The sequence below is a fragment of the Ambystoma mexicanum genome, chromosome 7p (genome assembly GCF_040938575.1).
Source record: "Ambystoma mexicanum isolate Mex_15411 chromosome 7p, UKY_AmexF1_1, whole genome shotgun sequence".
NCBI classification, from domain to species: Eukaryota; Metazoa; Chordata; class Amphibia; order Caudata; family Ambystomatidae; genus Ambystoma; species Ambystoma mexicanum.
Window position 1 is genome coordinate 720,690,412 of NC_090939.1, and position 25,060 is coordinate 720,715,471.

Here is a 25,060-nt window from a genome sequence, read left to right on the forward strand (position 1 = left end):
CCTCAGGGTTCTCTCCCTTGCAGGTCTGGTGAGCTCCTGTAACCTTTTACTAGGAGGTCTGGAGTTATGTGACACTACTCCAAGAGTCTTCAGGTCATTACCCAACAGAACCCTTCCTGGTACCTCACTTTGTATGCTGACAGGTATCTTCACAGTCATGTCATTACACTGGATGAGAACTGGTAATTGGGGAAGCATCTGCACAGGCCCTCCAGCTAACTTGGTGAGGCGTTTGGGTGCCTTAGCAACATCCTCTGCCTGAAAAAAAGATGTGTCCACCACAGTTATGCTGGCCCCAGTGTCCCTAATGGCAGGAGTCTCCTGACCATTCACCTGGACACTGTCCTTATAATACTCTTTAGTATTATCTGGGATAGAATTATAGACATCTAAATTCTGTTGTTCCCACAAACCCAGAGACACTAAAGAAACACTGGCTGAGACTCCAATGGGTTCATCAGCCAGTAGTAGAAAGTTTCCACTTGCCATTTGTACTTCCTCCTCTGGAGCGAAGGCTAAGGAGACAAGTTGGACCCCTGAAGGTTTACCCTTACATCTGGGATCTCCTTTCACATGGTCAGGCGAGCTACAAACATAGCATTTACCAAATGCTTTCTGGAATGGTGGCTTGCTCTGACTTCCCTCTGGTTTACCACTAGAAGGTACACTACTCTGATTTGGTTTCCCTTGTGGCTTACCCTTATTGTTTGGTTTGGGCCCTCTTTGGGATTGGAATTATTAGAATTCTCTTTGGAGTCCTTTTTAGGCTGTTTCCCCTCATCCTTTTTCTGAGTTACCCCAGAGTCCTTGTGAGTAGCCCTGCCTTAGCTAGTTTTCGGGAATCTAATTCCTTTGACTCAGCCAAGTGCTGTCTGAGCTCAGGAGAGCAGGCATCATAAATTGTCTCCAACATCACAAGATTCTTCATTCCCTCATAAGTGTTCACCTTGTAACCCTTAATCCATCCCTCTAGGTTTTTCAAACTTTCACACACCCAGGTAGCCCAAGGGGTACCATCATGCTTTTTGAGGGTTCTAAACCTCTTAAGGTACTGGGAAGGGGTATTCCCAAATCTAGCTATCAAAGCTAGCTTCACACATTCATAATCCTTCCTATCCTCCTCCCCCAACTCCATTACTGCATCAGTTGCAACAGGGGGAAGCCTAAAGAACAACCAGTAAATTAAGCATTACCTGTGATGTCCTGGAGCCCATTATTATATTCAAACAAACTCAACCAATCCAACACATCCAACTTAGGTTCATACATACCAATGAACTCCTTAGGCATTTGGGGTCTTTTGGGACTGGAACTTCTAGAGGAGCCAGATAGAGAAGTATTTTCAACAGACAACTTTTTCATTTCAAGTTCATGATTGAGCTCCATTTCTCTGAGCCTTAGTTCTTGGTGCCATTGTTCTGTTTGGGCATTAATTCTTTTGAATTCTAATTCAAGCTTCATTTTTTCTAGTTTAAAATATGCAGGATTACATGTGGGACCTGGTAAAGGTCCAGTAGGTACAGCTGGTAGAGCAGACAGAGGCCTAGGGGGGACAGTTACAGCAGCCCCACCCTCCTCTTCTGACTCTTCCTCAAGATTATTAATACTTTGATCCATATCAACATCATCACTGTTCTCTACATTTGCTGGAGTGGTAGGTTCCTCTGAACCACCATCCAGACTTTGGTTTGCTAACAACCTTTCTATTAGCTCCATTTTCTTGCCTTTAGTCAGGAGTTTTTATGCTTACACAGAACTTTTAAGCAATCAGCAGTTTTTGTAGCAAGGGACTCTTGACTATAAGTTTCCATAGTAGACAGGTTTAGAAAATAAACTTTTTAGTGTTAAGCTTTGTGGTTAGTTGCACTAAGGTATCTATAAGCACACTAAAATGTATACTCAATACAAATCCCACCGCTGTACACCAGTGTTAGGCAGACACCTGTGCAGTTCCCTTAGGGACCACTGCAAAAGGCTAAGGACTACAGGTGTTGGCAGTAAACCCAATTGGTAGCAGTCTGCACCGCCCAGATTTACCTGGTAGCTGTGGCTGAGCAGCCAGACTTCTCTCAAGAAGAGTTAGACAGTATGATATGATATGATATGGCATTTGTAACGCGCCTATACACAAGTGTTTCAAGGCGTGACGAGGCGGGGGGAACAAGGGGAGACAGACAACGATCCTACTAGGCCAGGTGTCATTCAGATCGCGCAAGTGCAAGGGTAGAGGGGACTGGGAAAAGTGCAAGGGGAAGGGGAGAGGGGGAAAAGTGCTGTACATGGTTAGTAGAATACAAGATAAATAATAGGGCCAGCTGGTGGCAAGTGCAAGGAAAGTGCAGTATATGGTTAATAGAATAAAAGATAAATAATAGGGCCAGCTGGTAGCAAGTGCAAGGTAAGTGCCGGGAGAAGGGGCTGTAGGATACAGAGACAGTCCCGTAGTGCAGGTAGGCAGTGCAGTCAAGAGTGGCTGTGCCAAGGACCGAGATCGGTGAGTGGCCCAGTAGCAGATTCAGTGCAGGTTCAGTGATTTTAGCAGGGGAGAGAGGGAGAGAAAGCGGAGGCAAAGAGGAAGGTTTTGAGGTGCTTCCGGAACTGGAGATGGTTCTCCTCAAGTTTCAGGGAGGCAGGAAGGCTGTTCCAGAAGGAGGCCCCTGCTGCGGAGAGAGATCTACCCCCAGCTCGTTGCTTGGAGAAGCGGCTGACCCTGAGGTAGTTGGAGGTGGATGAGCGAAGAGCTCGAGAAGGAAGATATTTCGGAAGAGAGAGTTGAAGGTATTTTGGCCAAAGGCCCCAGAAGGCCTTGTGGACAATGCAGAAGGTTTTGAACTTAATCCTCGCAGCCACTGGGAGCCAGTGTAGTGATTTCAGTCCTGGAGAGATACAGTCCCTGGGCTTGAGGCCAAGGACAAGTCTCGCAGTCCTGTTCTGGATGAGTTGCAAAGGGCGGAGAGTAGAGGCAGGAAGATTTAGATAGAGGCTGTTACAATAGTCCAGCCTCGAGAGAACCAGGGCTCTGGAGACAGTGAGCTTCTGGGGGAAGGAGAGGAAAGGAAGGATACCTCTGAGGAGGTGTAGCTGGTAGTGTGACTTCTTAGAGACGTCAGATATGTGAGGAGAGAAAGAGTGTGGAGTCGAAGATGACCTCAAGGTTTTTTGCCTTACAGGTAGGCGCAGGAAGAGGGAATGTAGAGTATACACATTAGGTACAGAAATACAGTAGCACAAGCAAACACTGACCAGAGATTTGGTATAAAAGTATATTATTATTTATTAAAAAACACACTTGTAAAATACACTAACACTAATATTGCAAGCAAGTTCAAAACAAAAACAGTCACTTAAAGGTATATACACCTCCCTTAATCCTTATTAGACAAGTCTTAGTTAACACCACTTATTTCCAGACAGAGGTGAGCGCTTAACTAAAGATGGCACTCCAATAAGTTATCCAAAAAAGGAAGGGAAAAGGCAGAAAGTGAGAAAGCACACAACACAATACTTTAGAAATACTCAGCAAGGCAGGAAAGTCAAAGTCTACTGGTGAGCCAAAAGTTCAGAGCCCGGTTCCCTCTTAGAGAGAGTGGGACACAAATGTGCCCAGGATCACACAGTTTAAAAGTCTTGAAAAGTCTTGCAGGGAGTTCAAAAAGAAGGGGTTCAGTTCAGAAAAGTTCACAGTTAGCCAGCCTAGGGCCAACCCAAGTGGTAAGGGAGGATTTCAGACACCCCACACAGACCGTTGTGAGGGTGGCCAGGCAGACACAGTACCTTTAAAGTGGAGAGGATCCTCCAGCGGGGGCAGTTGTTCCTGGCAGCGGGTGCAAGTCACGGCGTCGTCCAGAGGAAGAGAAGATCTTGACGTGGAGGAAAGCTGAAGGTCGTTGCACTGCCAGGGAAGAAACCAGCCGTGGAGTTCTCCGGTTAAAAGGTACTAGCCTTTTATTCGCGGTCGTGGTAAAACGTGGTATCCGGGCTGCCGGGGTGCTTGGCACGGGCAAGACGGCCACGAGAAGGTCCTTGAAGGCGAAAAGGCAGGCAAACTGGTTATCCCCACCAGTCAAAGGAAGAAGACTCTTTGGTTGAAGATCTCCTCTGTCGTTGGAAGAAGTGGTGAGTCGGTTCAGCAGGGCTCCACCGGTGGTGTCGTCGTTGCAGGCCGGCTCAGCTTCTCCCTCTTCGGATTCTTAGGTCCTGTGGCGACTTCTGAAGTCCCAGTACCCAAAGCCCTGCTTTTATGCAGAAAACCCCCATTCACCAGTCCTAGCTGTCAATCAAACATGCTAAGTGGTGAGCCGGGCGGCTCACCACTGGGACAATCATACAAGAGTGCGACTTGAGTTGCCAAGGCAATTCAGTCCAGGGTGCCTAAACCCCCCTCCCACACATCCTGTAAACCCAGACAGAGTGGCACCACTTTGGGAGGCTTCTGTGCAGAAGCCCGCCAAAAGTGGAACAAAGGGCTCGACTTGGGTTTGGAGTTACAGAGGCAAACACAAACGCAATTTTAAAACCGAGTCCTGGCGAAAAGACCCAACCAGGGAATAAATATTAAATAAATAACCCGGCGGTATCTTTAACATTGCACCAAAAAGTGGTGCGTTTGAAATGAATGGGAAAATCCCATTGGAAATATTCTTACGGAATATTTCGCGTGGTAACCACTGCCACCAGCCAGAAACTCTACAAGGGGGGACTGCACAGTGCCCCCTTGAAAACAGACCAGGGGTAATCTAATTAACCCCTTCCAGTACTTCCACAATATGATGGTTTGTACTGGTTCTGTTCACAAATTTGGACTAATAAAGCCAATGGTGACTTTACATGCCCTGGGAGGCAGTAGTCAGTCTCAGGGTATGGAGTCTATGTTTGGGGGTCACTATGACACCCCTGTGTTACTGCACTGAGGGTGCTGTGTAACACTTATCCCAAAAAACACATGAAACCCTATGGAGTAAAAGACCCCATAGCCCATAAAACATATTACAAAGTCAAAGGATATCTCAAATCATGTCTAAGAGTGGGAGAAAAAGAGTCTCACTCTTAGCAGGAGAAAAAAATAAACCCCTAAAATCCAGCAAAGCTGCTGGGGGACTCACTAGGTTTGGGAAATTAGCCTTAACAGAGAATTCTCCCTAACACCAGCCTGAGGAAGCCTGCCACGGCCCTGACTGGGCAGACTATGCTTCCTACAATGGGTTGAAGGGTCACCGTGCACCCTTTGCCTTCTTGTTCCGTCTTTGACCTTTTTTAACCACAATGCCAATTGTTCACTGTACTATGAACCTCCTGCAATTGTAAAAAACCCCGACCCCTTGGCCCCCTTGTTCTCTGGTACCAGCTCACTCACCCTGAACGCCCCCAAGAATGCTAGAGTGAAAGCTGCTTTGCACAATGCCACTTCAAAGCCCCTGTGGCAAACGTCCTCCAGGCATCCTACTTATTTTTGCAGCTAGACTATGTCTATGGGCCTTCTCTCATCACTTTTCGCCGCTCCCTGTTTCGCCCAGCCCTTCATGGTCATTACAATGTGGTGCTCGTTTGTAGGGTCACCTTACCCTTCTAGTTTGGAATAATGAGCGATGGCGGCTAAGTGCTAGGCCATCCATGACCTGGTCTTCCCCTCGTGCCAGCCCCAACCCACAAAGGCCCTCACTGGTAGCTCCTGCTGACCTTCCCCCAATACCTCCTGTTTGAAAGCCAAGTACTGCTCCCAGCATGCCTTGTATCTACTTGCCGTGCCTGGTGCTAGTGTCGTATGAATCAAGGAACTCAGATTGCCCCAATCATGTCCCACCACTGTGTTTCGAACGGGGACAACACCTTGTCTGCTCCCGGACAACTCCCTCAGAACTTTTCCCACTGCAAACGAGAGAGAGCATCAGCGGCCTTGTTTTTGACCCCCGTTATATGTCTTGCTCCTACTTCGACATTGAGTTAAAGCATGCATTTGTTTAGTTCCCTTAGCAACAGCAAAACCCTTGTTTTGCTAGCTGACACTTGATTTATGATCTGGACTACCGCTAGGTTATCTGACCAGGGCATTACTTTGCTGTCCTTCAGCTGCTCCCCCCAATGTTTAACTGCTATCGTAATGGAAAAGAGCTCCAACAGCGTGGTATCCATGGTGACACCTTGCTGATGCCCCTCCTCAGGCCAAGCCACGCCGCACCATTTGGTGTCCAGACATGCCCCAAACCCAGGGCCCCAGCAGAATCTGTGAACAGCTTGATCCTGTCATTGGTATTCCAGTCCCCTCTCCTCACTAGCATCCCATTGGATTTGTCCAAGAATGTGTTCCACATGGCCAGGTCTTCCCGTACTTCAACTCCCCGCCTGACATGCTGGCCTGCATGCTGCAACCCCACAGTTTTCAGCTCGATACTCCTTGCAAACCTTTCACCCACCCGGATGACTTGTACTGCGAAATTAGGGTTGCCTGCCAGCGCCTGGAGTTCCTTCAAGGTTGCCTTATTCTTACCCCTTAAACAATTTTCCCACCTTGTCCGGGGGGAGCCTGCACTCTCCCTACACCGTGTCAATTTCTATCCCTAAGAAAGTCAGACAGGTCACTGGTCCTATTGTTTTCTCCCCGGCTAGTGGGACCCCCATTACCTTCATCAGCCTCTGAACTGTACCCATGAGGGCCCCACACTCCTCAAACCCCTTTTTGCTGATAAAACAGAAAATCATACAGGTAATGTACTACTGCCCCCTCCTGACACTCTTGCTTAACCGTAAACTCTAGAAAGGTGCTAAAAGCTTCAAAATATGCACAGGAAATGGCGCCCCCATCGGTAAGCATTTATCATAGTAGCACAGATCCTGCACCTCGAACCCAAACACATGTTGACTTTCTTTGTGAATGGGCAACACCGGAATGCTGACTGGATGTCAGCCTTCCCCATCAGTGCTGCCCTCCCGGCAGCCCTCCCCACTTCCACTGCATCCTTAAAGGATGAATAATGCACTCTGCCCAGTTCTTCATTAATACCATCGTTAACTTGCTGGCAACACTGGTTTTATGGCCGTGCATGTGTTCAATGGCTGCTTGTTATTGCTTTGGCTTATCTTGAAGGGTTTCCCGCTCTGACCAACAGGAGAACATCCTTGTCCTGCACCTTACTCTGCATTGATGGATTTGTCTGCTACATTTTTCTTTGTCTAATAATAAGTACATTTTCTCTAGACTTGTCATACTAATGCAATATTTTGACAATGTGTTTACCTATATCGAATACCTGGATTATAAAATACTAGCCTATTAAAACTTGCAGTACACGTTTAAGAAGCTACAACAGAACGTGCAATACCTTCTATTAATAACAGCCAACCTAATAATTTTGGGATTTCAATAAATAATACTGCATTTGCATGTCCATGTATGCATATGGATGAATGAGTTTGCATCTATGCATTCGCAACTTTTGTTACAAAAACGGGGTGGGCTCAATGAGAGGCTATTAGGACCATGCCCTCTGCAATCACCCATCATGCACCTGGCAAATTATGCAAATTAGGCAATGACATCATTTAGCTACTTCTCGCTACTTTTATGATGGCCAGTAGCTACTTTTCTTACTGAGGAGTTGGCAACAGTGCCCCATGGGTGCCCTTGTGATAAAACATTACGGCCACCTTGAACGACCGTGCCTTGCCGAGGCCATGCACAGCAACCGCCCTCCAAGTTCACATAATAATAGATTCCATGCGTGAGTAACGTTCCACATCTATCCATGCTGCCACACCTACGTTACCCATTGTGATATTATTTGGAAATGGTGCATTACCAGATAGAAAGTCAGCCAAACCAATGTACGTGGTAAATTCTTGGTGCTTCCCCCACGGACAAGACAGTACTGCACCAGGTGACGCCTGACTTTTCCAATGAAACTTGTGGCACAACAAAAACCATCCACTTCCCCCAGATGGGTTATCAAATCTTATTTCTAAATTGGCTTGTGCCGTGTTTGCAATGCACCAGATACCCGTGAAACCCCATATTTGCATGCCCAAACCGCATGCCGGCTAGCTAACTGCCGTGTGCGGCCCCCTTCCTCCTTGCGCAGCCAACCAGTTAAAACAACGCTCTGTGACTAACTCAATTGCATCAAATATGACCTGCGACTTGTTACACAGAGGCCCTGCACGAGCCTTATCCTAATTCACAGCCCGTTCATTACATAACCCTGCCGCCGGGTCCCAGCCCCCATGGGCGTCTCCCGATCAGTAACACTGTGCACAGTAAATTGCCTAGAGTTATGTGCCGAGGCCCTGGACACATACTCCTAATGTTCCTGCGTCTGCAGCCCGAAACCTATCAAGCGACCTTAAGCATAAACCTGCGCCATGTATGCCAACCCTAAACCAGTAAGCTAAATCATCCCAAAAAGTGTGCCCTGAAACTTTGTGTATAGGCGTATAACTGCCCTCTTTGTTTCTAACGTGCAGCGCAAACATTAAGAAACGGCCTACTCACTTGGCGACCTTAAGCATAAACCTGCACAATGGATGCACCGGCCTTAACCAGTAAGCTAAATCATCCTAAAAACATTGCGCCCTGAAACCTTGTGTATAGGCGTATAACTGCCATCTTTGTTTCTAACGTGCGGCACAAACATTAAGAAACGGCCTACTCACTTGGCGACCTTAAGCATAAACCTGCACAATGGATGCACCGGCCTAAACCAGTAAGCTAAATCATCCTAAAAACATTGCGCCCTGAAACCTTGTGTATAGGCGTATAACTGCCCTCTTTGTTTCTAACGTGCGGCACAAACATTAAGAAACGGCCTACTCACTTGGCGACCTTAAGCATAAACCTGCACAATGGATGCACCGGCCTAAACCAGTAAGCTAAATCATCCTAAAAAAGTGCGCCATGAAACACCTGTGTATAGGCATGTTATAAATGCCATATCGGTTTCTTGATGTGCGGCGCGAAAATTAAGGAACCGCCTAATCCCTTATCGACCTTAAGCATACCCCAGCACAAAGGATGCACAGCTCTAAGCTATTAGGCTAAATCACGATAAAAAAGTGCACCATGAAACACTTGTTTATAGGCGTGTTATGTTGGCTTGCCGATTGCATGCGCCTTGCACCCCGTGCATGGAGAACACCCCCCAGCAAATGCATTATTTGTGCACGCCTCGCGCCATGATGTATAAAATCATGCTAGCAACTGCACATGGGCGACTATCTTCCTTTTGCCCCTTTATCACCCTTGTGACCCACATCCCCTTTGTGGCTGCCTACCCACGGGGCAACCCAGCCCTAGCCGACACATCCTTAAATCACCGCTACTACCGGCGTCCAGACCGATGCATGTAACCAAGCCGGCCATAACCACATACATTCCGAATCACCCAGCATGCTGACTGTTCCGTTCTCACTAGTAGTTTCCTTGAATTTACTTAGGCATTCTTTAATGCAATCCATTTGAAAATAATTACCCACGACTGCGTGTCGTGCATCTCAACCCCCACAGTAACCTTAACTGCGTTGCTTCCGCGGAGGCTCGCTAAATGCCTCTTGCTACCGTCTACACTTACAGCCAACGTTTCTACTTTTAAATCACTTTATGTAACTGAACGCCTTGCACCTCATCTCTGTGCCGCTTCCTAATCCTCATGGACCCGCATCTGAGGGAAGGAAGCCACAGATTCAAACCTGCTTTCGACGTCCTTCCTTTAAAGGAACACCGTTCCTCGCTTCCGACATCCCTCCCACCCCAGTTCCCTGGAGGGTATAGCAGTAACTGACTGTCGATGCCGTCCTGCCTGCACGCCTCCTTAATTACCCCACGTCCGCCCTCCGTGGAATTACGCTGCACGAACCGCAACCCCTCCGTGCCCAGCCATTTACCTCTTTCTTTGTTCAAGCTGCGCCATCTACGTCTCCTTCTCCCGTGAACTGGGCAACACCTTCTCTGGAACCTCTGGAACTTCCCATACCGGACTTCTTCCTTCACTGGGATAACACGAACCTCCTCGCCTGGTCACAGCCACACGAACAAAGTCCTCTTCCTGGATGGCGGGCGGGCGTCCCACTGCCAAGGCTGGATGCTGCCTTCAGTTCGAAACTCACCCGTTATAAAGGGGTAGCCCGTCCCCTTTCCATTGTTTCCGTTCGCTGGCTTTTCTGGCCTTTGCCACGCTTCATTGTGGCCGCCTCCCCTTCGTCCCGAAGGGGGAGAGGACAGGAGGAGGACATCGCCCGGGTTATCGGGGTGCCTCCTTCATTTTGTGTTTTCTCGTCGTCACTGTCATGTACATTGTTTGTTGTCATGGCAGAACCAAAAGGAAACACAACCCTATCCTTTGTTACTTGGATAAACCCAGTCCCCTGACGTGAACGATATGTGGCCGTAAAGAAATCAGGACAGGCGTTCTTAGAAGGTTGAGATTACAGAATGAAACACTATACACAAATGTGATATCGTACTGGGCGGCTGACCTCGACGTAACTATCTTTAAATATAACAAACACCTTCATGCCAGCAGATTCACAGAGTTTACTACAAGTTCACCTCTAAACTGAAACAAAGATTAGCTATATATTGCCTTTACTTTACTGTGCATCGAATACATGCGTTTATTGGCTTCTGCTTCATCTATTCACGTGCATGAAGGCCCCATTTGTTGCTAAAATAGCAAGGAGGTTACTTAGCTATGGCTATAGAAAAGAAAGCAGCGAAGAATTCCACTGGGCTGACCTTGTTACCTCCAGTTTTCGATGCCACTTCCTGTTTTGTTGAGGGGTGAAAGGTCGTGTTCCATGGCATCCCGTGATGTCACTTCACGGTTGGGTCAAATGGCATCACTTCCTGTGTCAAGGGTTGTGTGATGTCACTTCCGCTACCCCAGGCATTTTGGTGAAATGACGCCCCTGGCTACACAGGAGGTCTATTGAAATTATTTAAAACGTGTATGTCTAGTACACGGTTTGAAATGATTGTGCATAAACCAAAAGGGATGAATTGTAGGCGCACATTTGCATTGCCATGAAATGATTAGGAAAGGGCACCATGAACCACTCTGTAACAAGGCGTTAAAAACGTAGCCATGATTGTTGGCATAGTGAAGTGTAAAAGCCCACACGGCATTAAAAACAGAAGAGCAGCAGCCGGACCCATAAACCACAGCGGAAATGAAAGGGAAGTGATAATAGGCAGCTGAAAGTTTAAAGCAAGGTATTATACACCTTGACTTAGCGAAGCAGGGATATTCAGGCGAAGAATAAGGAGAGACAGCATATGTCTCAATGTTTCTTTGTGTACTTGTTCATGAGAATCACTATGCTACTGCTTCGTGTACCTTCTGAGGCAATGCATAAAGAGGCTCCTTCTGTGTGATCACGGAATCATTTGTTTTGACGGGGATAATTTGTTGGGAGTGTTTCCTTGTATTGCCATGAGAAAGAATGGACCCCGTTACCGGTTTCTGACCAAATTGCAGAGTTGAGTTTTTGCTTCATCCCACCTATTAGGCGCACAATAATACAAAATAGATAAGATACATGAAATCCGTCCTAAAATACCAAAGTGGAACCAGAAGGCTCAGCAGAAGGCTATATGTTACCCTCCGACCTCTAGGCATAACTAGAAAAACGCAAAAAACAAAAAGCGAATACCGGGGCGCACCAGTTTTAAAGTCCCGGTCATAGAACATTAAATAAGAACAATGGTGTAGGGAAGACTAGCAGCCTATACTGTAGCACAGAAGGTCAATGAACAATAGATAGAAAAAAACGTTATTACTTACTTATTAAAAATACTCATTAAAATACATACAGACTCTCAAATAACGCATTTGAATGCAGAAGCAAAACACAAAAACACAAAAATGACAATAAAAACAATATGCAAAATCTACACGACTTGCAAAACAGTGACTCGTAACCTCTCTAGTTGGGGAAGGCTGTACAACATAAAGCCTACAGAATGTACATGAAGTATATAGTTTACAATGTCAAAAGAGTGGTGATGACTTGCTGTAATAAAATATTTCACTCCACACTCGGAATCAATTGTGATTTATAATAATTGTTGTACTTACCCGTGTGACCCACTTTCTGTTCTTTTTTGTAATAAAATATTTAAACACAAAATCCTCTGAACTTCAGTGACAAGCCAACTCTCAACATGTTTCTTTCTGTTTGTAATCCCTTATTTCCTGTAGAGCCTTAGTTCTTGCTCTACTAAGTTCTACTGAGTTCTAGATCTTCCTGGTTCCTTGGACCGCTGTTTCCCCTACGTTGATGGATCTGGTAACCTGCCCTCCTCTCAGTTTCTTCCTGCTGCGACTCTGGTGGCTCCAGATTCATCTTATGGGGTTTGTTCCCCTTAGGGCGTTTTGCCTGATTTAAGGTTGCTGTCTTTGGGAGCCATCTCTCTGATTCGCCCTTCACACAGTGTCTTCCTCAGAGGGTAGACCACACTTCTCAAAAAGCACACGCCAAGAGACACGGGCAAGGCCGGCCATTGACAACTTGAATGCAATAATACAGAGTGTGAGGTCCTGTTTTGTCAAGGGATGTGGCAGAGCAGAAAGGTTCACTCCAACAGCCCCTCTGTCCCGTGCTGCTGCTATCCCACTTCATCCTTCTTTCTCATCTTGGCCTTGGTATGTGGCCACAGGCAGGTTGATAAACTGCGTCTCAATGGGTTCTGATGTTTTCTAAAACTGGGTTAAGGCCCCCCTGCTAGCTTCTTGCACCAAGCTCTAATGTTTAATCTCTCATGGACCATGCTAGATGGCTCAGACAACTTTTTTTCTCCCTTCATGCTACTTTCTATCTGAATACACCAATTTTCTGGAGTGCCATCCTAACTTCCTCAATGCTTGTCTGGTTCTGCCACTTTCTATACTGTTTTACTGAACTCAGTAATGTTAGGTATTGGCTTATGTGTCATTTGATTGACTAACTCTCCTTGGCCCCATCACCTTTTCACATGCTTCCCTTTTATCTGCACTGGGATCAGCGTTTGCGCATCCCTAATTGTATGTGACCTTTACAATTAGTTTGATTGATGGTGAATGTGCAAGCAAAGACGTCAAAAGTGGAAGTCATTGTCATGGGATCAGGCAAGAAGAAAATGCTAGCTGAGTGGACCCGAGGCCCGGCTCTCTCAGTATTTGCGGTAGCTGTTTTCTTGCCCTGAAGACGACAGTGTGTTTCGTGCATGTGTCCCGCTCACTCGCTAATGTTCCCTGTGGACTCCTGTCTGCACTCAATCTCTGGACTTCTCTGACTTGGAGATGGACTCTTCAAGGGTTGACTCCGCCCTGTGATTGGATTTGTGGATTGTGCTCAGGAAGGGCAGTCACGTCAAGTCCTACATAGTAGGTTTTGACAATCACACCCCAACTCAGAGATGACATGGATTCTAGACGAGTGATACTTGTCCACCCGTGTGCCTGCACTGTGGAGTAACGCTCCATCCATCCGAGACAGAACATTTCCTGATGGTCAAAAAGAAGAGGGCTGCCCTGACAGGGTGTTTGCAGGGCTCTGGACACACAAGGGGAGGTGAGTCAGGATGAGCTCTGGGGGATACTCCCTACAATACCTCCAGGAATCAGGCTATGGAGCAGGTAGCTTCCCCGCACCCCATAGTCCCTCAGTCACCCTCCAGAACTCTCCTAGAGGTAACTGTCACAATATATGTAAAGTATAAATTAGATGAATGTATACAAAGCAAAAACAGCCAGTTACAATAGGCATGCTTACGAAAAAGGGGTTCTATGTGATATTTCCACATTTTAAAGACCGAACACAAAAAAGACTGTTTTTTTCAGCCATTTTTAGTGTCGGTTTAAAAATGGTGAATATCACATACTGCCCCCCCTCACAAGGTGATCACTTCCCCACCCAGAGCACGTGCAATCCTTTAAATACCTTGGAACTTCTATTTGTAGCTCTAAGAAATGTTATAAACAATGCTCAGCTACTAGGACTGCATTAATTCCTTCTATATGACAGTTAAAACAACTGGACAGAAAGTTTGGGTGGTTCTCTCTCCTCCCATTATTAAGATTTTATAAGCAAAAGATCCTCCCTGGGATCATCCATGGTGCAGAGGTCGGCTTTAATGAGGTACAGAGGTCTGTTTTTAAGGGCAAGGTTTGGCGCAATGTACTTTTCTTGCCCCAAGGTACTCCAGTGTCAGCTATACAACACCTATTAGGTCTTACCTAGATTCAGACAATGATGGACTGGAGAACCCTGCAATTGTTTAGAAGCTATCTGGTGCCCCCAGCAAGATTTCTTTTTGTAGAGTTACAGGGTATACTTTTGTTGGGTAGCTGTAAATCTCCATAACTATGGGCAGACAACTGTACTAAGATGATGGCCAGGGACGTAATTTCACCAAAATGTCAGGGGTAGCGGAAGGGACAGCGGAAGTGACATCACATGACCCTTGACCTCTAATGACATCACAGGAAGTGATGTAATTTGACCCCACCCCGAAGTGACATCACGGGAAGCGATGGAACATTTCATACAAGAATGGATCACCATATGTATAGGCAGAAAAAAAAATGCTATAACTGCAACTTGGGAGAAGCAAAATACATAGTCCTAAATGGATGCTTATTCTACTCTAAATGCTTTTTTGAGGATTTTGTCTGCATTGGGAATTTGAGGAGTTTAAGAACAGACTAAATCAGTGACTCACCCCATCAAGTGTGCCTGAAATAAACCTTTAATGAGTCTAGCAATTATTGTATGGAATTCCAGAAAGACAAATATCTCAAATAGCCACAAGGCATTGGCCACAACCCAGGAGCTTCATTTGTAAAATGTGTGACTTTTTTTAGGGGTAGCAATAGAGACCTCAGGTGTAGCAAGGGAGACTTCAGGGGTCGCAAGTGCGACCTCTGGCGACCCCTAAATGACCTCCCTGATGATGGCGCTCTGCCATATAACAGAGGAAGTGCTTTCATGTAGACCAAATAAAGCTAAGAAGCGCCTTTTTGAAGTGGATTGGTAAAAAAATAGGCTCTGGTTAACCACTTATAGAGTCTTTGAATATTGCATTTATGATATAAGACCTTGCCAAATACCTAGCGTGCGAAATACTTGAAGACTTGAAGTGCCTGAAAGAATTTGGAACACCGTACTCGGAGACCCACCAATATCCATAATGATTTCTGCTATGAGATTATTAGATGTGATATTCCCGGACCAATTCGGCTATTATAGTAAAACTATGTGAGAGTGTATAATGCTTTTTACTTATTTTCCCTAATGGCTGGGTATATATATGTCTGATTTTTAATAGAAATTATGTGTAGGTTGATTTGTAGTTAGTGCTGATGAAATTTGTGAGGATATATTGCTGCTATCCCCTAGCTTGATGTATGTTAATGTGTTTTTTTTTTAACTTTCCCACGTCTTCTCTTTTACATTTTTACATTTTAAGCTTGATTGGTGCTAATAATTGATATATATTTTGAGCTATTTGCACATTTTCTGATCGTTTTTGTTGTAATGTGTTCTGTGTCAAAAGTATGAATTTGTGTTTTGTGTGAAAAGTTTGATTTGACTGTAACACACAATAAATAACAAATAATTTAGATTTTTTTTTTTTTTTCAGAACATTCCACTTTCTGGCTGACTCTCCCACAATCTCATCTTTTTCATTATTGTGTCTTTTAACAAAAATTATTGAATAAAAAGCTATATAAGCGTTTTAAATTACGTGATCAGATGTATCCTTCTTTCTTCTCAGATATGTATTGGTATGCCTCACTTACTATGTTAATTTCTTCAAATGTCAATACAAATTGTTGCACTAAAAAAAAAGAACCCTGAAAAGTATACACTTGACGACAGTCCCGTATATAAACAGGCAAAATTGACTAAAGGGACTCACCAGATCTGGAGACAGGCCTAAACCCCTCAATGCTCGGACGCTGTTTTGCGTAGGTTTACTCTTCTGTTCTCCTGTGGCTGTCGGCTATAGATAAAACAGATAGTTTTATAGTTCCCATAGTTCAATGGGTGAGCAAAATACATCGCATTATCTTCACAAACACTGACAAAATTATTTTGTAATATATAGACATAGATAACAAAAAAGAAGAAAGAGTTGGCATTGCCTTACTCGTTGCTGATGACTTTCAGAGTCATCAACATGCAATTTCGGAGGTCATGTTTTGAAAGGGATGTGTAATTTTGCAGTTCAACATCTTAAGGAAAATAATAGCTAATGTGCTTTTATTCTCACAGTAGCTGGCAAATCTTTTTCTAGTCCTTGATTACAGTATATGGGAACATGGATTTCGGCATAGTGCACATCTCAGAATTTGATACCAAAATGTGTAGATTATTGTCACAACCATTCTATTAATCTAAAACTTGATTACACTAGAAAATACACCATATTCATATAACCTCCTTTCTCTCCTACAAAGAAAACAACTGCTAACGTAATATTCCTAAGGTTGTTGTTAAGTACACTTCAAATAAAAACGTGTGCATGCTTTGCAAATCTAATGTCGAAAGGTTCAACATTGTAAACTACACGCTGTTATTTGGAGTAATACAATAAGCTATATAACGAAAATATGACTATCAAATTGCTGATAGAGGGTACCTTTGTTTCAAGTCATCCTTCCACATCAACAAGATGTTGATAAATCCCTTAGAATACAGTTAAGTAACAACGCCCCTCTCACACTTTTACATCACAGCATTACTTTAATTGGCACCTGGCACCAACTTAAAATCCCTTTCGTTCCACATTCAAGGCCAGACCACTAACAGAATGTGGTATAGTTAGCAATATATGGTAGTCGTACACTATTTGAAGAAAAGCAATCAGAGGTCTAGGGTACGGTTGTTTGTACCACCTACTACAGAAATTCCCACATGAAATGGTAAAGGGAGGAAGAGGATTACAGCCAAAATATTATTTAAAATGTATCTGAGAAAGCTGGGATTTGCTCAAACATCAAGTGCAACGATTCATGGTACATGACAATGTCCACCTACATAAATGAACAGACATGCCCATGCCCATCAGAGGGTCATACAGTCCTTTGGAGTAGAATAATGGTATGCACCAGAAGCTTTGCAATAGATGCATTTGCAACAATGTAATTCTACCTGGAAGAGAGGGCATCATCAGCAGCCAATAAACATTCTCTGAACAGAAAAATGTGTCTTTATCAAAATCATTAGGAGTACAGCTTTTGATAACTTCCAGTGTACATAGTATAACTTAATACGTTTTCATTACATCATGTGCCATAATAGAGTTCTTCATACAGCATTACCGTGGTTATAGATTCATGAAGAGCCTGATTCTGTGCTCCATGTGAAATAAGAAAAATGTCCTTCTGTGATATAACAAATCATTGGGCCTCATTACGGGTCTGGCCGTAACCCTGCCAGTGCTACGGGCGGGTTGCTGCCGGACCTGTAAAAAATGACTGATGCCTGGCTTCCTGGTGCCATCGGGCTATTACAAGTCTGGCGGCCGGGAAGTCAGGCGCCAGTAATTTTGTTAATCCCCATAGAGTCCAATTGGACTCTATGGGAGTGGGGACACGGAAGCACTGGCACCATTGTTAACGGTTCTGGGGCTTCCGTGACGGCTTTGCTAACCGTAACCGCTGCACCCGGAAGGGTCAAACCCGTTAGGCACTGCGGCTCCGGCAGGCCAACCCGCATTTTGCCGGTTTGGAAACAAGGGTGCTGGTGAGTTTACCGGCACCCTTATTTTTGGGTTGGCAAACTTGGAATGAGGCCCACTATATTTTTGCTCCATATTCTGTGCCAATATGTATAAAGATACACACTATGGAGCAAACATGAAAAGTGCCACTCCTTCAAGGAATGGCACTTCTCTTATTTTACATAGAGCTCAGAACTAGGCCCTAAGTCATTTTGCTGCACTATTATTGACAATTCAAATTTTTACCAAATCAGTATACCTATTATGAGAGTCCAGTAAATGTAACCCAAAGTCGTGCGAGATGTCATGGATTTATGTTTAGGATGCACGAACATGTGTCACCAATCTTGTATGTCATTACATTCTGTATAATCTATTAGATGTTATATGGCTAAGCAAGTTAGCCTTAAGCAGCATAAATCAATAACAATTAATTAACAATCTCAAAAATAATAACATGTACAAACACCACACATACAAATACAAACACAAATTAATATCATAACATTCCTAATAAATTTCATAATTTAGCAATATCAGAGATAATAAAATAGTTTGCAACAGTTAGTAATCTGATTATTATCCACAGGAAAGTTTAGTTAAAATCAACTTCCATAGTCCAAATATCAAATTTGAAAAATATAGAATAGATCTAGCAAAGATAATAAATATCTGACCAAAATTCATCTGAGTCAATAATTGACATTTTGTGTGACTGTTTAATATAATGTTCAAAATAATGTTTGGTTAATGAGGGACATTGGGTCAAAAGGTGGCGAGTGTGTTTCAAATTGGTATTACACAGTCAGCAAATTTTCTCTTTCTTGGGGATTTTACTCCATGCCCAGTGACCATCAAAGATGGCAACCTATTTAATTTCAAGTAAATAATAAATCTATTAGGTAGTTGACGGAACAGGAAAAGGGAACCATTGTTGCGAATATTCTCTCACTGCACTGAATTTAGAGAGATAGTTGATATTCACAATGCATTGGCCTCACTATAAATTGGGTGGTGTAGTAATAATCGGTGGTAATACGGCAGCAATTCCGTTACCACTGCACCCAACTACGAGTTCGGCAGAGAGGAGGAGGATTTACCTCCAGGTACGAGCTGGAGGTAAATTTGCCACCTTTCTGCAACAAAAAGGTAACATATCAGTGGAATTACCACCGGCAGTAATTCTGTCAAAATCCCCATGGAGTCCTATGGACTCCAATTAGTGGGGAATTACACTAGCTACCACCACTTGTAATCCCGCGGCAATTCCGCTGGACCAAGTGGCAGTAACAGTAATTCAGTGTGGTTGTATCTCAGCAGATTTACCGCTGATACCACCTAACTTGTGATGAGGCCAATTATATGCCTTTTCAGTCATTTCTTTTTTGGCACTGCAATAGCTAATGTCAAGCCCCCCACCCCCATTCCAGTCTATCTCATTATGCAAGGCAAGACATGAATACATGAACTCCTTGGAGAGCAAAGAATCTTTAAACTTGTCAGTTTTAATATAATTTCTAAATATGGTTAATAGATTGTATTCACCATCATTCAACATTTTAAGTAATAGTAAACTTCGTTTGATCTTATAAATAGTTAAAAATGAAGTGAGACCTAGTTCCAATCAGATTGCCTCCATTGGCCGTAAACAGTTTTTAGCCAGTCAGTATCTTTATACATGTGTAGCTCAATTCCATACAATACGCAAGGAATGAAATACGTTTTATGAAGCTTTGTATTCCCCAATATAGACATCCCGCCTGCTTATTGCATAAAATGCCTAATATTAAAAAAACTACTCTTTATTTTTTTAAATATATGATTTCTTAGAAAATCGCAACTATTGTCATGGCTAATTAGTACTCCGAGGTATGTAATGCTTTCGATTATATCTAGTTTCATTCCCTGGATCGTACCTGTGTTTCTGTCAATACTTCTTTCCCTTTTCTAACACATCACTTTCATTTTAAATTGATTAGACTTCAATTGATTGGATTCCGAATAATCGGTGAGCCCATTTACTGACCTTTGTAGGCCGATAGCAATCCTAATAAAAATGACAATATCATCCACATATTCCAATCAATGGATATGCCTGTTTTTAATTTTGGGTGAGAAGCTACCAGTATGTTTTAAACCCTCATCCAAATCAGCAATGTATATTTTAAAAAGCATTGGTGCCAAAACCCTCCCCTGCTTTAATCCATTATTAGTGCCAATAGGGTCAGTAAGTTTCCCCTTGTCATTCAAACGAATATGGACTGCTGTATCATTGTATAATTGTCTGATTAGGACTAGCCACCCATCTCCTGAATTTTACCCATAGTAACTTTCTATTGATTGTATCAAATCCGGCTGTGAAATCTAGGAAGGCCATATTAAGTCTAGAGTCCTTGCATTGACAAGTTTCATTACATACATATTAGACAGTCCAAGCATTGTTTGATAATAGGGTTATCATTTCTTATTTTTCCCTCATCTTCTGATATCCTGTAGTATTAAATTACAGACGATTTTGCCTATAGCATCCAATATGGCTAACAATCTGTTATTTTGTGGATCGTTACAGGGGCCTTTCTTGGAAATGGGAATGGCATGGGCTTTTTTCCACAATGTCAAAATTCTTCTGGTGGTAATAATCTCATCAAAAACAAATTCAGTATGTCAGACCAAAGAGTAGGATGGCTTTTTATAACTTTATTTGACAAGCTACATGGGCAAAGCAGTTGTGAATATTGTAAGGTTTTAATACAACAGGGGATACCTTCCATACTGAAAAAAATGACAGTGTGTCTCCCCTGGTTATACCGCAGGAATTTGTATAGTTGAAAGTTTATTACAGTAGGTATTAATATTGTGTAATTTCCAAAGTTCAGCAGTAATAAGGTTTAATTCTTGCTTATCATGATTCTGGAATTTTTTCAACATATGCCAAAATTGATAAGTATCATTTTGTTGAAGAATATTAAACATCAATTGCCACGAGAAGTGAAAATAGTTAACTTGTGCTGCCGTACCCAATTTCTGTATTTCGTTTTCAGATTTTTATAAGATTAGTTTTAACACTGTCAGTAATAGTCACATTGTCAGGCATCCTCATAACATTGTGTCTTAGATTCAGTTTTTGCATAGCTATTTGACAATCATAAATGAGATTGTTTTTGAGTGCAGTTGACATTTCGCTGTGTAGAAGTAGAGTTGCATAACTTCCTGGTGATCTCAGTAAAACGTTCAACAATCATATTACCATACATTTGTGAATAGTAGTTTAATAATTTATAATCCTTAGCAATATCTTCTTTATACTTACTTATATTTCTTTTGTGCCATATGATTCTATTTCCATATGAATTATGGACAAATATCTTCTTAGTTTTTATTTTTACCTGTAAATATGCATGCGTGGAGTTAGGTCCTCTGTTCATGGTAATGATTGTATCCATCAATTCAGCGCTCAAATATATAATCAATATTGCTATGGGACTTAGAGTTCTTCCAAGTATTATTCTAATTTTTTCCCCATTGTATATGGTATCAATAAGAGTGATTCTGAGATTATTTGCAAAGTCTAGCCTTTGGGTACCTCTATTAATGAGCATTTTTTGATAAATCGCTTTTTTTAATCTTTATTTGTATATGGTTTATAAAAACCTTTACAAAAAATAAACAATACTAAACATAATCTTTATAGAACATTACAGATGTTTTAAAATACATTTGTTTGAAGAAAAAAAAGAAACATACATTTTGTAACATTATTAACATTGATATTTAGCATTACTTATTGAAACCAAAGCATAGTAATCCACTATATTACAGTCCTAATTCATAAAATGATCTTTACATATTCTTCGATCTTCACTCTATTTTGCATACATTTTTTATGTACACTAATAGCTTTAGCCTCAGAGACATTGGGTCCCCATGAAGCATCCTCAGCCATAACAGATCTCTTAATACCCATTCAGTGTTTAAAAACTCTCCAAAGTACTGTAACCCATTGGGTAGAAGTTCAGGACGTGCCACTAATAAGTGGAATAAGGATTCTAGTTATCGTGGATTTTTACAGTACCTACACATACTCTTTTCACCTAGTTTTTGATATTGTATACATTTTATCTCATTACAGAACAACACATTCAATCTGAATCTCATAAAGCTTATTTTCTCCTTTTTATATGGAAATTTGCATAGATATGATTCCATTTCACCTGGGATCTTTTTTAGGAGATAATACTTGGGCATAAATCCTGGATTTAGCAATTTCTATCAGATTTTTATTCCCAGTCCATACCCATATTTTTATTTACCTTCTTCGGGTTGGTTTTCAACACTTCCATTGATACTCCTAGTTGCCCCAAAATGATCCCACATTCCTCCCTTAAACTCTTCATAAACCCGTATCATTTACTGCAAGCTGTTGATATAATGTTCCATCTCGTGAGGTCTCACATTTACACAGGAGGCATAGTTTTCTCCATTGAACCTGAATGGAGATAGATTGCAGTCCAATTTCATATCTAAACACCTCTATCGGCATGAATTTTATTCCCTTCCATTACTTCCTCTACCTTTTTGCCACTTGACTCAACTCCTTGAACATCCCTCTCTTCTTCCCTTTCCCCTTCTTCCTTTTCCCCTCAAGAGTCCCCCTCAGAATTGATCTCACTATATTTCTAACATCTTCTTCCGAAAATGCTGACCTTCTCTTATTAGTCTCATCCTCCCCCTGTATTTCCTCCATTTCTTCACTTTCCTCCATTTCTCCCCTTTCCTCACCTGTTTTTTCAGTGCCTGCAAGCATTAAGTTCAGATTTTGTATATCTGTGCTTTGACCCTTTCCAACTTCCCAAACGCTTTCCCCCCCTCATCGTTTGAGATATGTAGTGGGGCCTCGAAGACCAATCCTGTAGATTTACTGGTTGATTGAATATGCCAAAGAGTTGGATCCCTTTTTCCCAATTACTAGAGGCTTTCTCGCCATACTTCTCCGGTCTTTTATGCTTTAGTAAATCCACTAGTCTCCTTTCTGAACTTATGTATTCCTTCTTCTGTACAATTTCCCTTTTGATTCTTTTTTACCACATTTGTTTTTGGAGTCTCTTCCTCCTACCCATCCCCCAACTCTCCCTCTTCCTCCTCCCTTGTACAGCATTTAATCCTCTTCCAACATTCCGCAGAAACTTAAGATAAGAAGCCTTTGTATTTTTTAATTCTGCCACCTTTAACACACTTATTCTTATTTTCATGTTTTCCCTTTTCCTTTCATTTTTTGTTTGAGACCACTATACATAGTGGTTCCCCATCTTCACCCTCTTTCTCTTTTGCTTCTGCTCTCTCATCTTGAATCTCGTTGACTTCACTGTTTTTCCCCCTTTCTTCTTCTATTTCCCCTTCCACACTACTCTCCCCATCTTTAACCCTTCTCTCATTCTGGAAGAACTTGACCTCGACATCCTCGTCCTCACCGAGACATGGTTCACGGCCAGCTCTGTCACTAGCTTTGACATGCTCCTACCTGATGGCTACAAGATCCTCTCCGAGCCCAGATCCAACCGCTCTGGTGGGGGTGTTGCCCTGATTTTCCCTAAGTGGATTCCTGCCTCTGTCACTCATATGCAGGCCTACTCCTCTTTTGAATGCCTCGTCTGCAGGCTCTCTCTCTCGCCTAGCCATTCCCTTACTGTGGCTACTATCTATCGGCCACCTGGTTAGATCTCCTCCTTCCTCTCTGAGTGGGTGGACCTCTCCTCCTTACTCCTGGCCTCGCCCCCCTTCCCAATTTGTTATTTCTTCCCATCTCCCCTCTTTCTGTGGGGGAATCACACACAATAATTCTGCTTGCTTCACTTTTTGTATGTAGTTGTGCTCAGATTGTGAGTTCTATAGTTGTATTGTTGTTTAATCATTCCAACACCTTGTTTGCTTACAATTCACCCCTGAGCGTTTGAAGAGAATTTAGGACTCTGCACCCTTCTTGCACCAACTACTTTCCTCATTAACATCATAAACAAAGCAGTTTTCATTTCCCATAATGATTACATTTTACAACCGACTTTCTCCTGTTCTTCATAAAAGCCTGCACGCAGGCTTCTGCAGTCAGTTTCTTTGTGTGTTCCAATACCAAAGTTCACAGCCTGACTTTACTGCGGTAGACATGTTTTTTGGCTTCTGTTATAATTTCAGAGCCTACGAGTGTCCTTCGACATGTTACTAGTTTAGCTAATAGATTGCTCACAGGCGGGCCTCATTACCACTAAACAAGTAGATGATTGACCAAGTGCTTTCATTCCGCCCCCCCCGACTACGAACATAGTCAATAACATTTTCCTTTTCACTCTTTGTTAATATGTACTTACCCTGAAGGTTTCCCAGCCACACCAGCCTCCCAGACGAACAAACAGGCTTTTTTGGGCACTTCATGGTGCGCGCCTGCAGGTGCGCATGCCCGTGCCTTCTTGAAGGAAACTGAGGCTGGTGGGTGGGGCTTACCTAAGGTAAGTATAAAGACATATTTTAAGCTCTTATTCTTACAAATAATGCATTATTTATACTCTCTAAGAAGTCCAGTATGAGGTTTACCCTCTCACCTAATATTCAAGTCCAATTTAACAAATGCAGATGACGATGTCAGCAATAGACAAACAGCACGTTCCTCATGCAGGTCAACAGTCAAGCAGCCTCCCAGGCACAACAGTCACTTTTGGGCACTTCTTAGTGTGTGCGCAGGAAAGCGTGCCTGTGCCCTCTTGAAGGAAACTAATGCTGGTGGGTGGGGCTTACCTAATATTCAAGTCCAATTTAACAAATGCAGATGACAATGCCAACAGTAGACAAACAGCACGTTCCTCGTGCAGGTCAACAGTCAAGCAGCCTCCCAGGCACAATAGGCACTTTTGGGCACTTCTTCGCTCTAAAAGAGACCCTCTATGCCGAAACTAACAAGTTGCCAATGCGTGGCACCAGAAAGAACTATTTGGTAAATAGTATTCCTGTGCCTAGTACTTAAAACACGTGAATCATTATAAATATTAGCAATATCACAGTACGCATTCAGGTCACCACATAAACGTATACTGTCCTTAGCATTATTCCAAACCTGAGGCGTTTCTCCCAGGCTATTCCCAGGGATCCTTTGTTCAGGTGGCCAGGGGAGAGCCATCGTTCTTGGATCCCAACCCTGGGGGTGGACGAGCCAGATAAGATCACCTGGGCAGGGGGCCTTTGGGGAGATTCGAAGACATGCTCTTGGGTGAGACATGGTATTCCTCCTGTTCCGATACACCCTTACCCGACATCCCCTCAGTTGTCATGGGATATTGTCAGCAGAGTCCCATCATACCTCAGTACCTTCGAGGGAAATTAAAA

General features: G+C 43.1%; 1 protein-coding gene across 6 annotated transcripts in view; it reads right to left on the minus strand.

The window, feature by feature from the left end:
- Nucleotides 1-25,060, minus strand: part of CTPS2 (CTP synthase 2) — a 2,467,148-nt gene that overhangs the window by 1,496,416 nt on the left and 945,672 nt on the right. For all 6 annotated transcript variants that reach the window (XM_069636801.1, XM_069636799.1, XM_069636802.1 and 3 more), the window contains one exon: nucleotides 15,887-15,970. In XM_069636801.1, coding sequence (XP_069492902.1) covers nucleotides 15,887-15,970 — 84 coding nt within the window. The remainder of the gene's footprint in view (nucleotides 1-15,886; nucleotides 15,971-25,060) is intronic.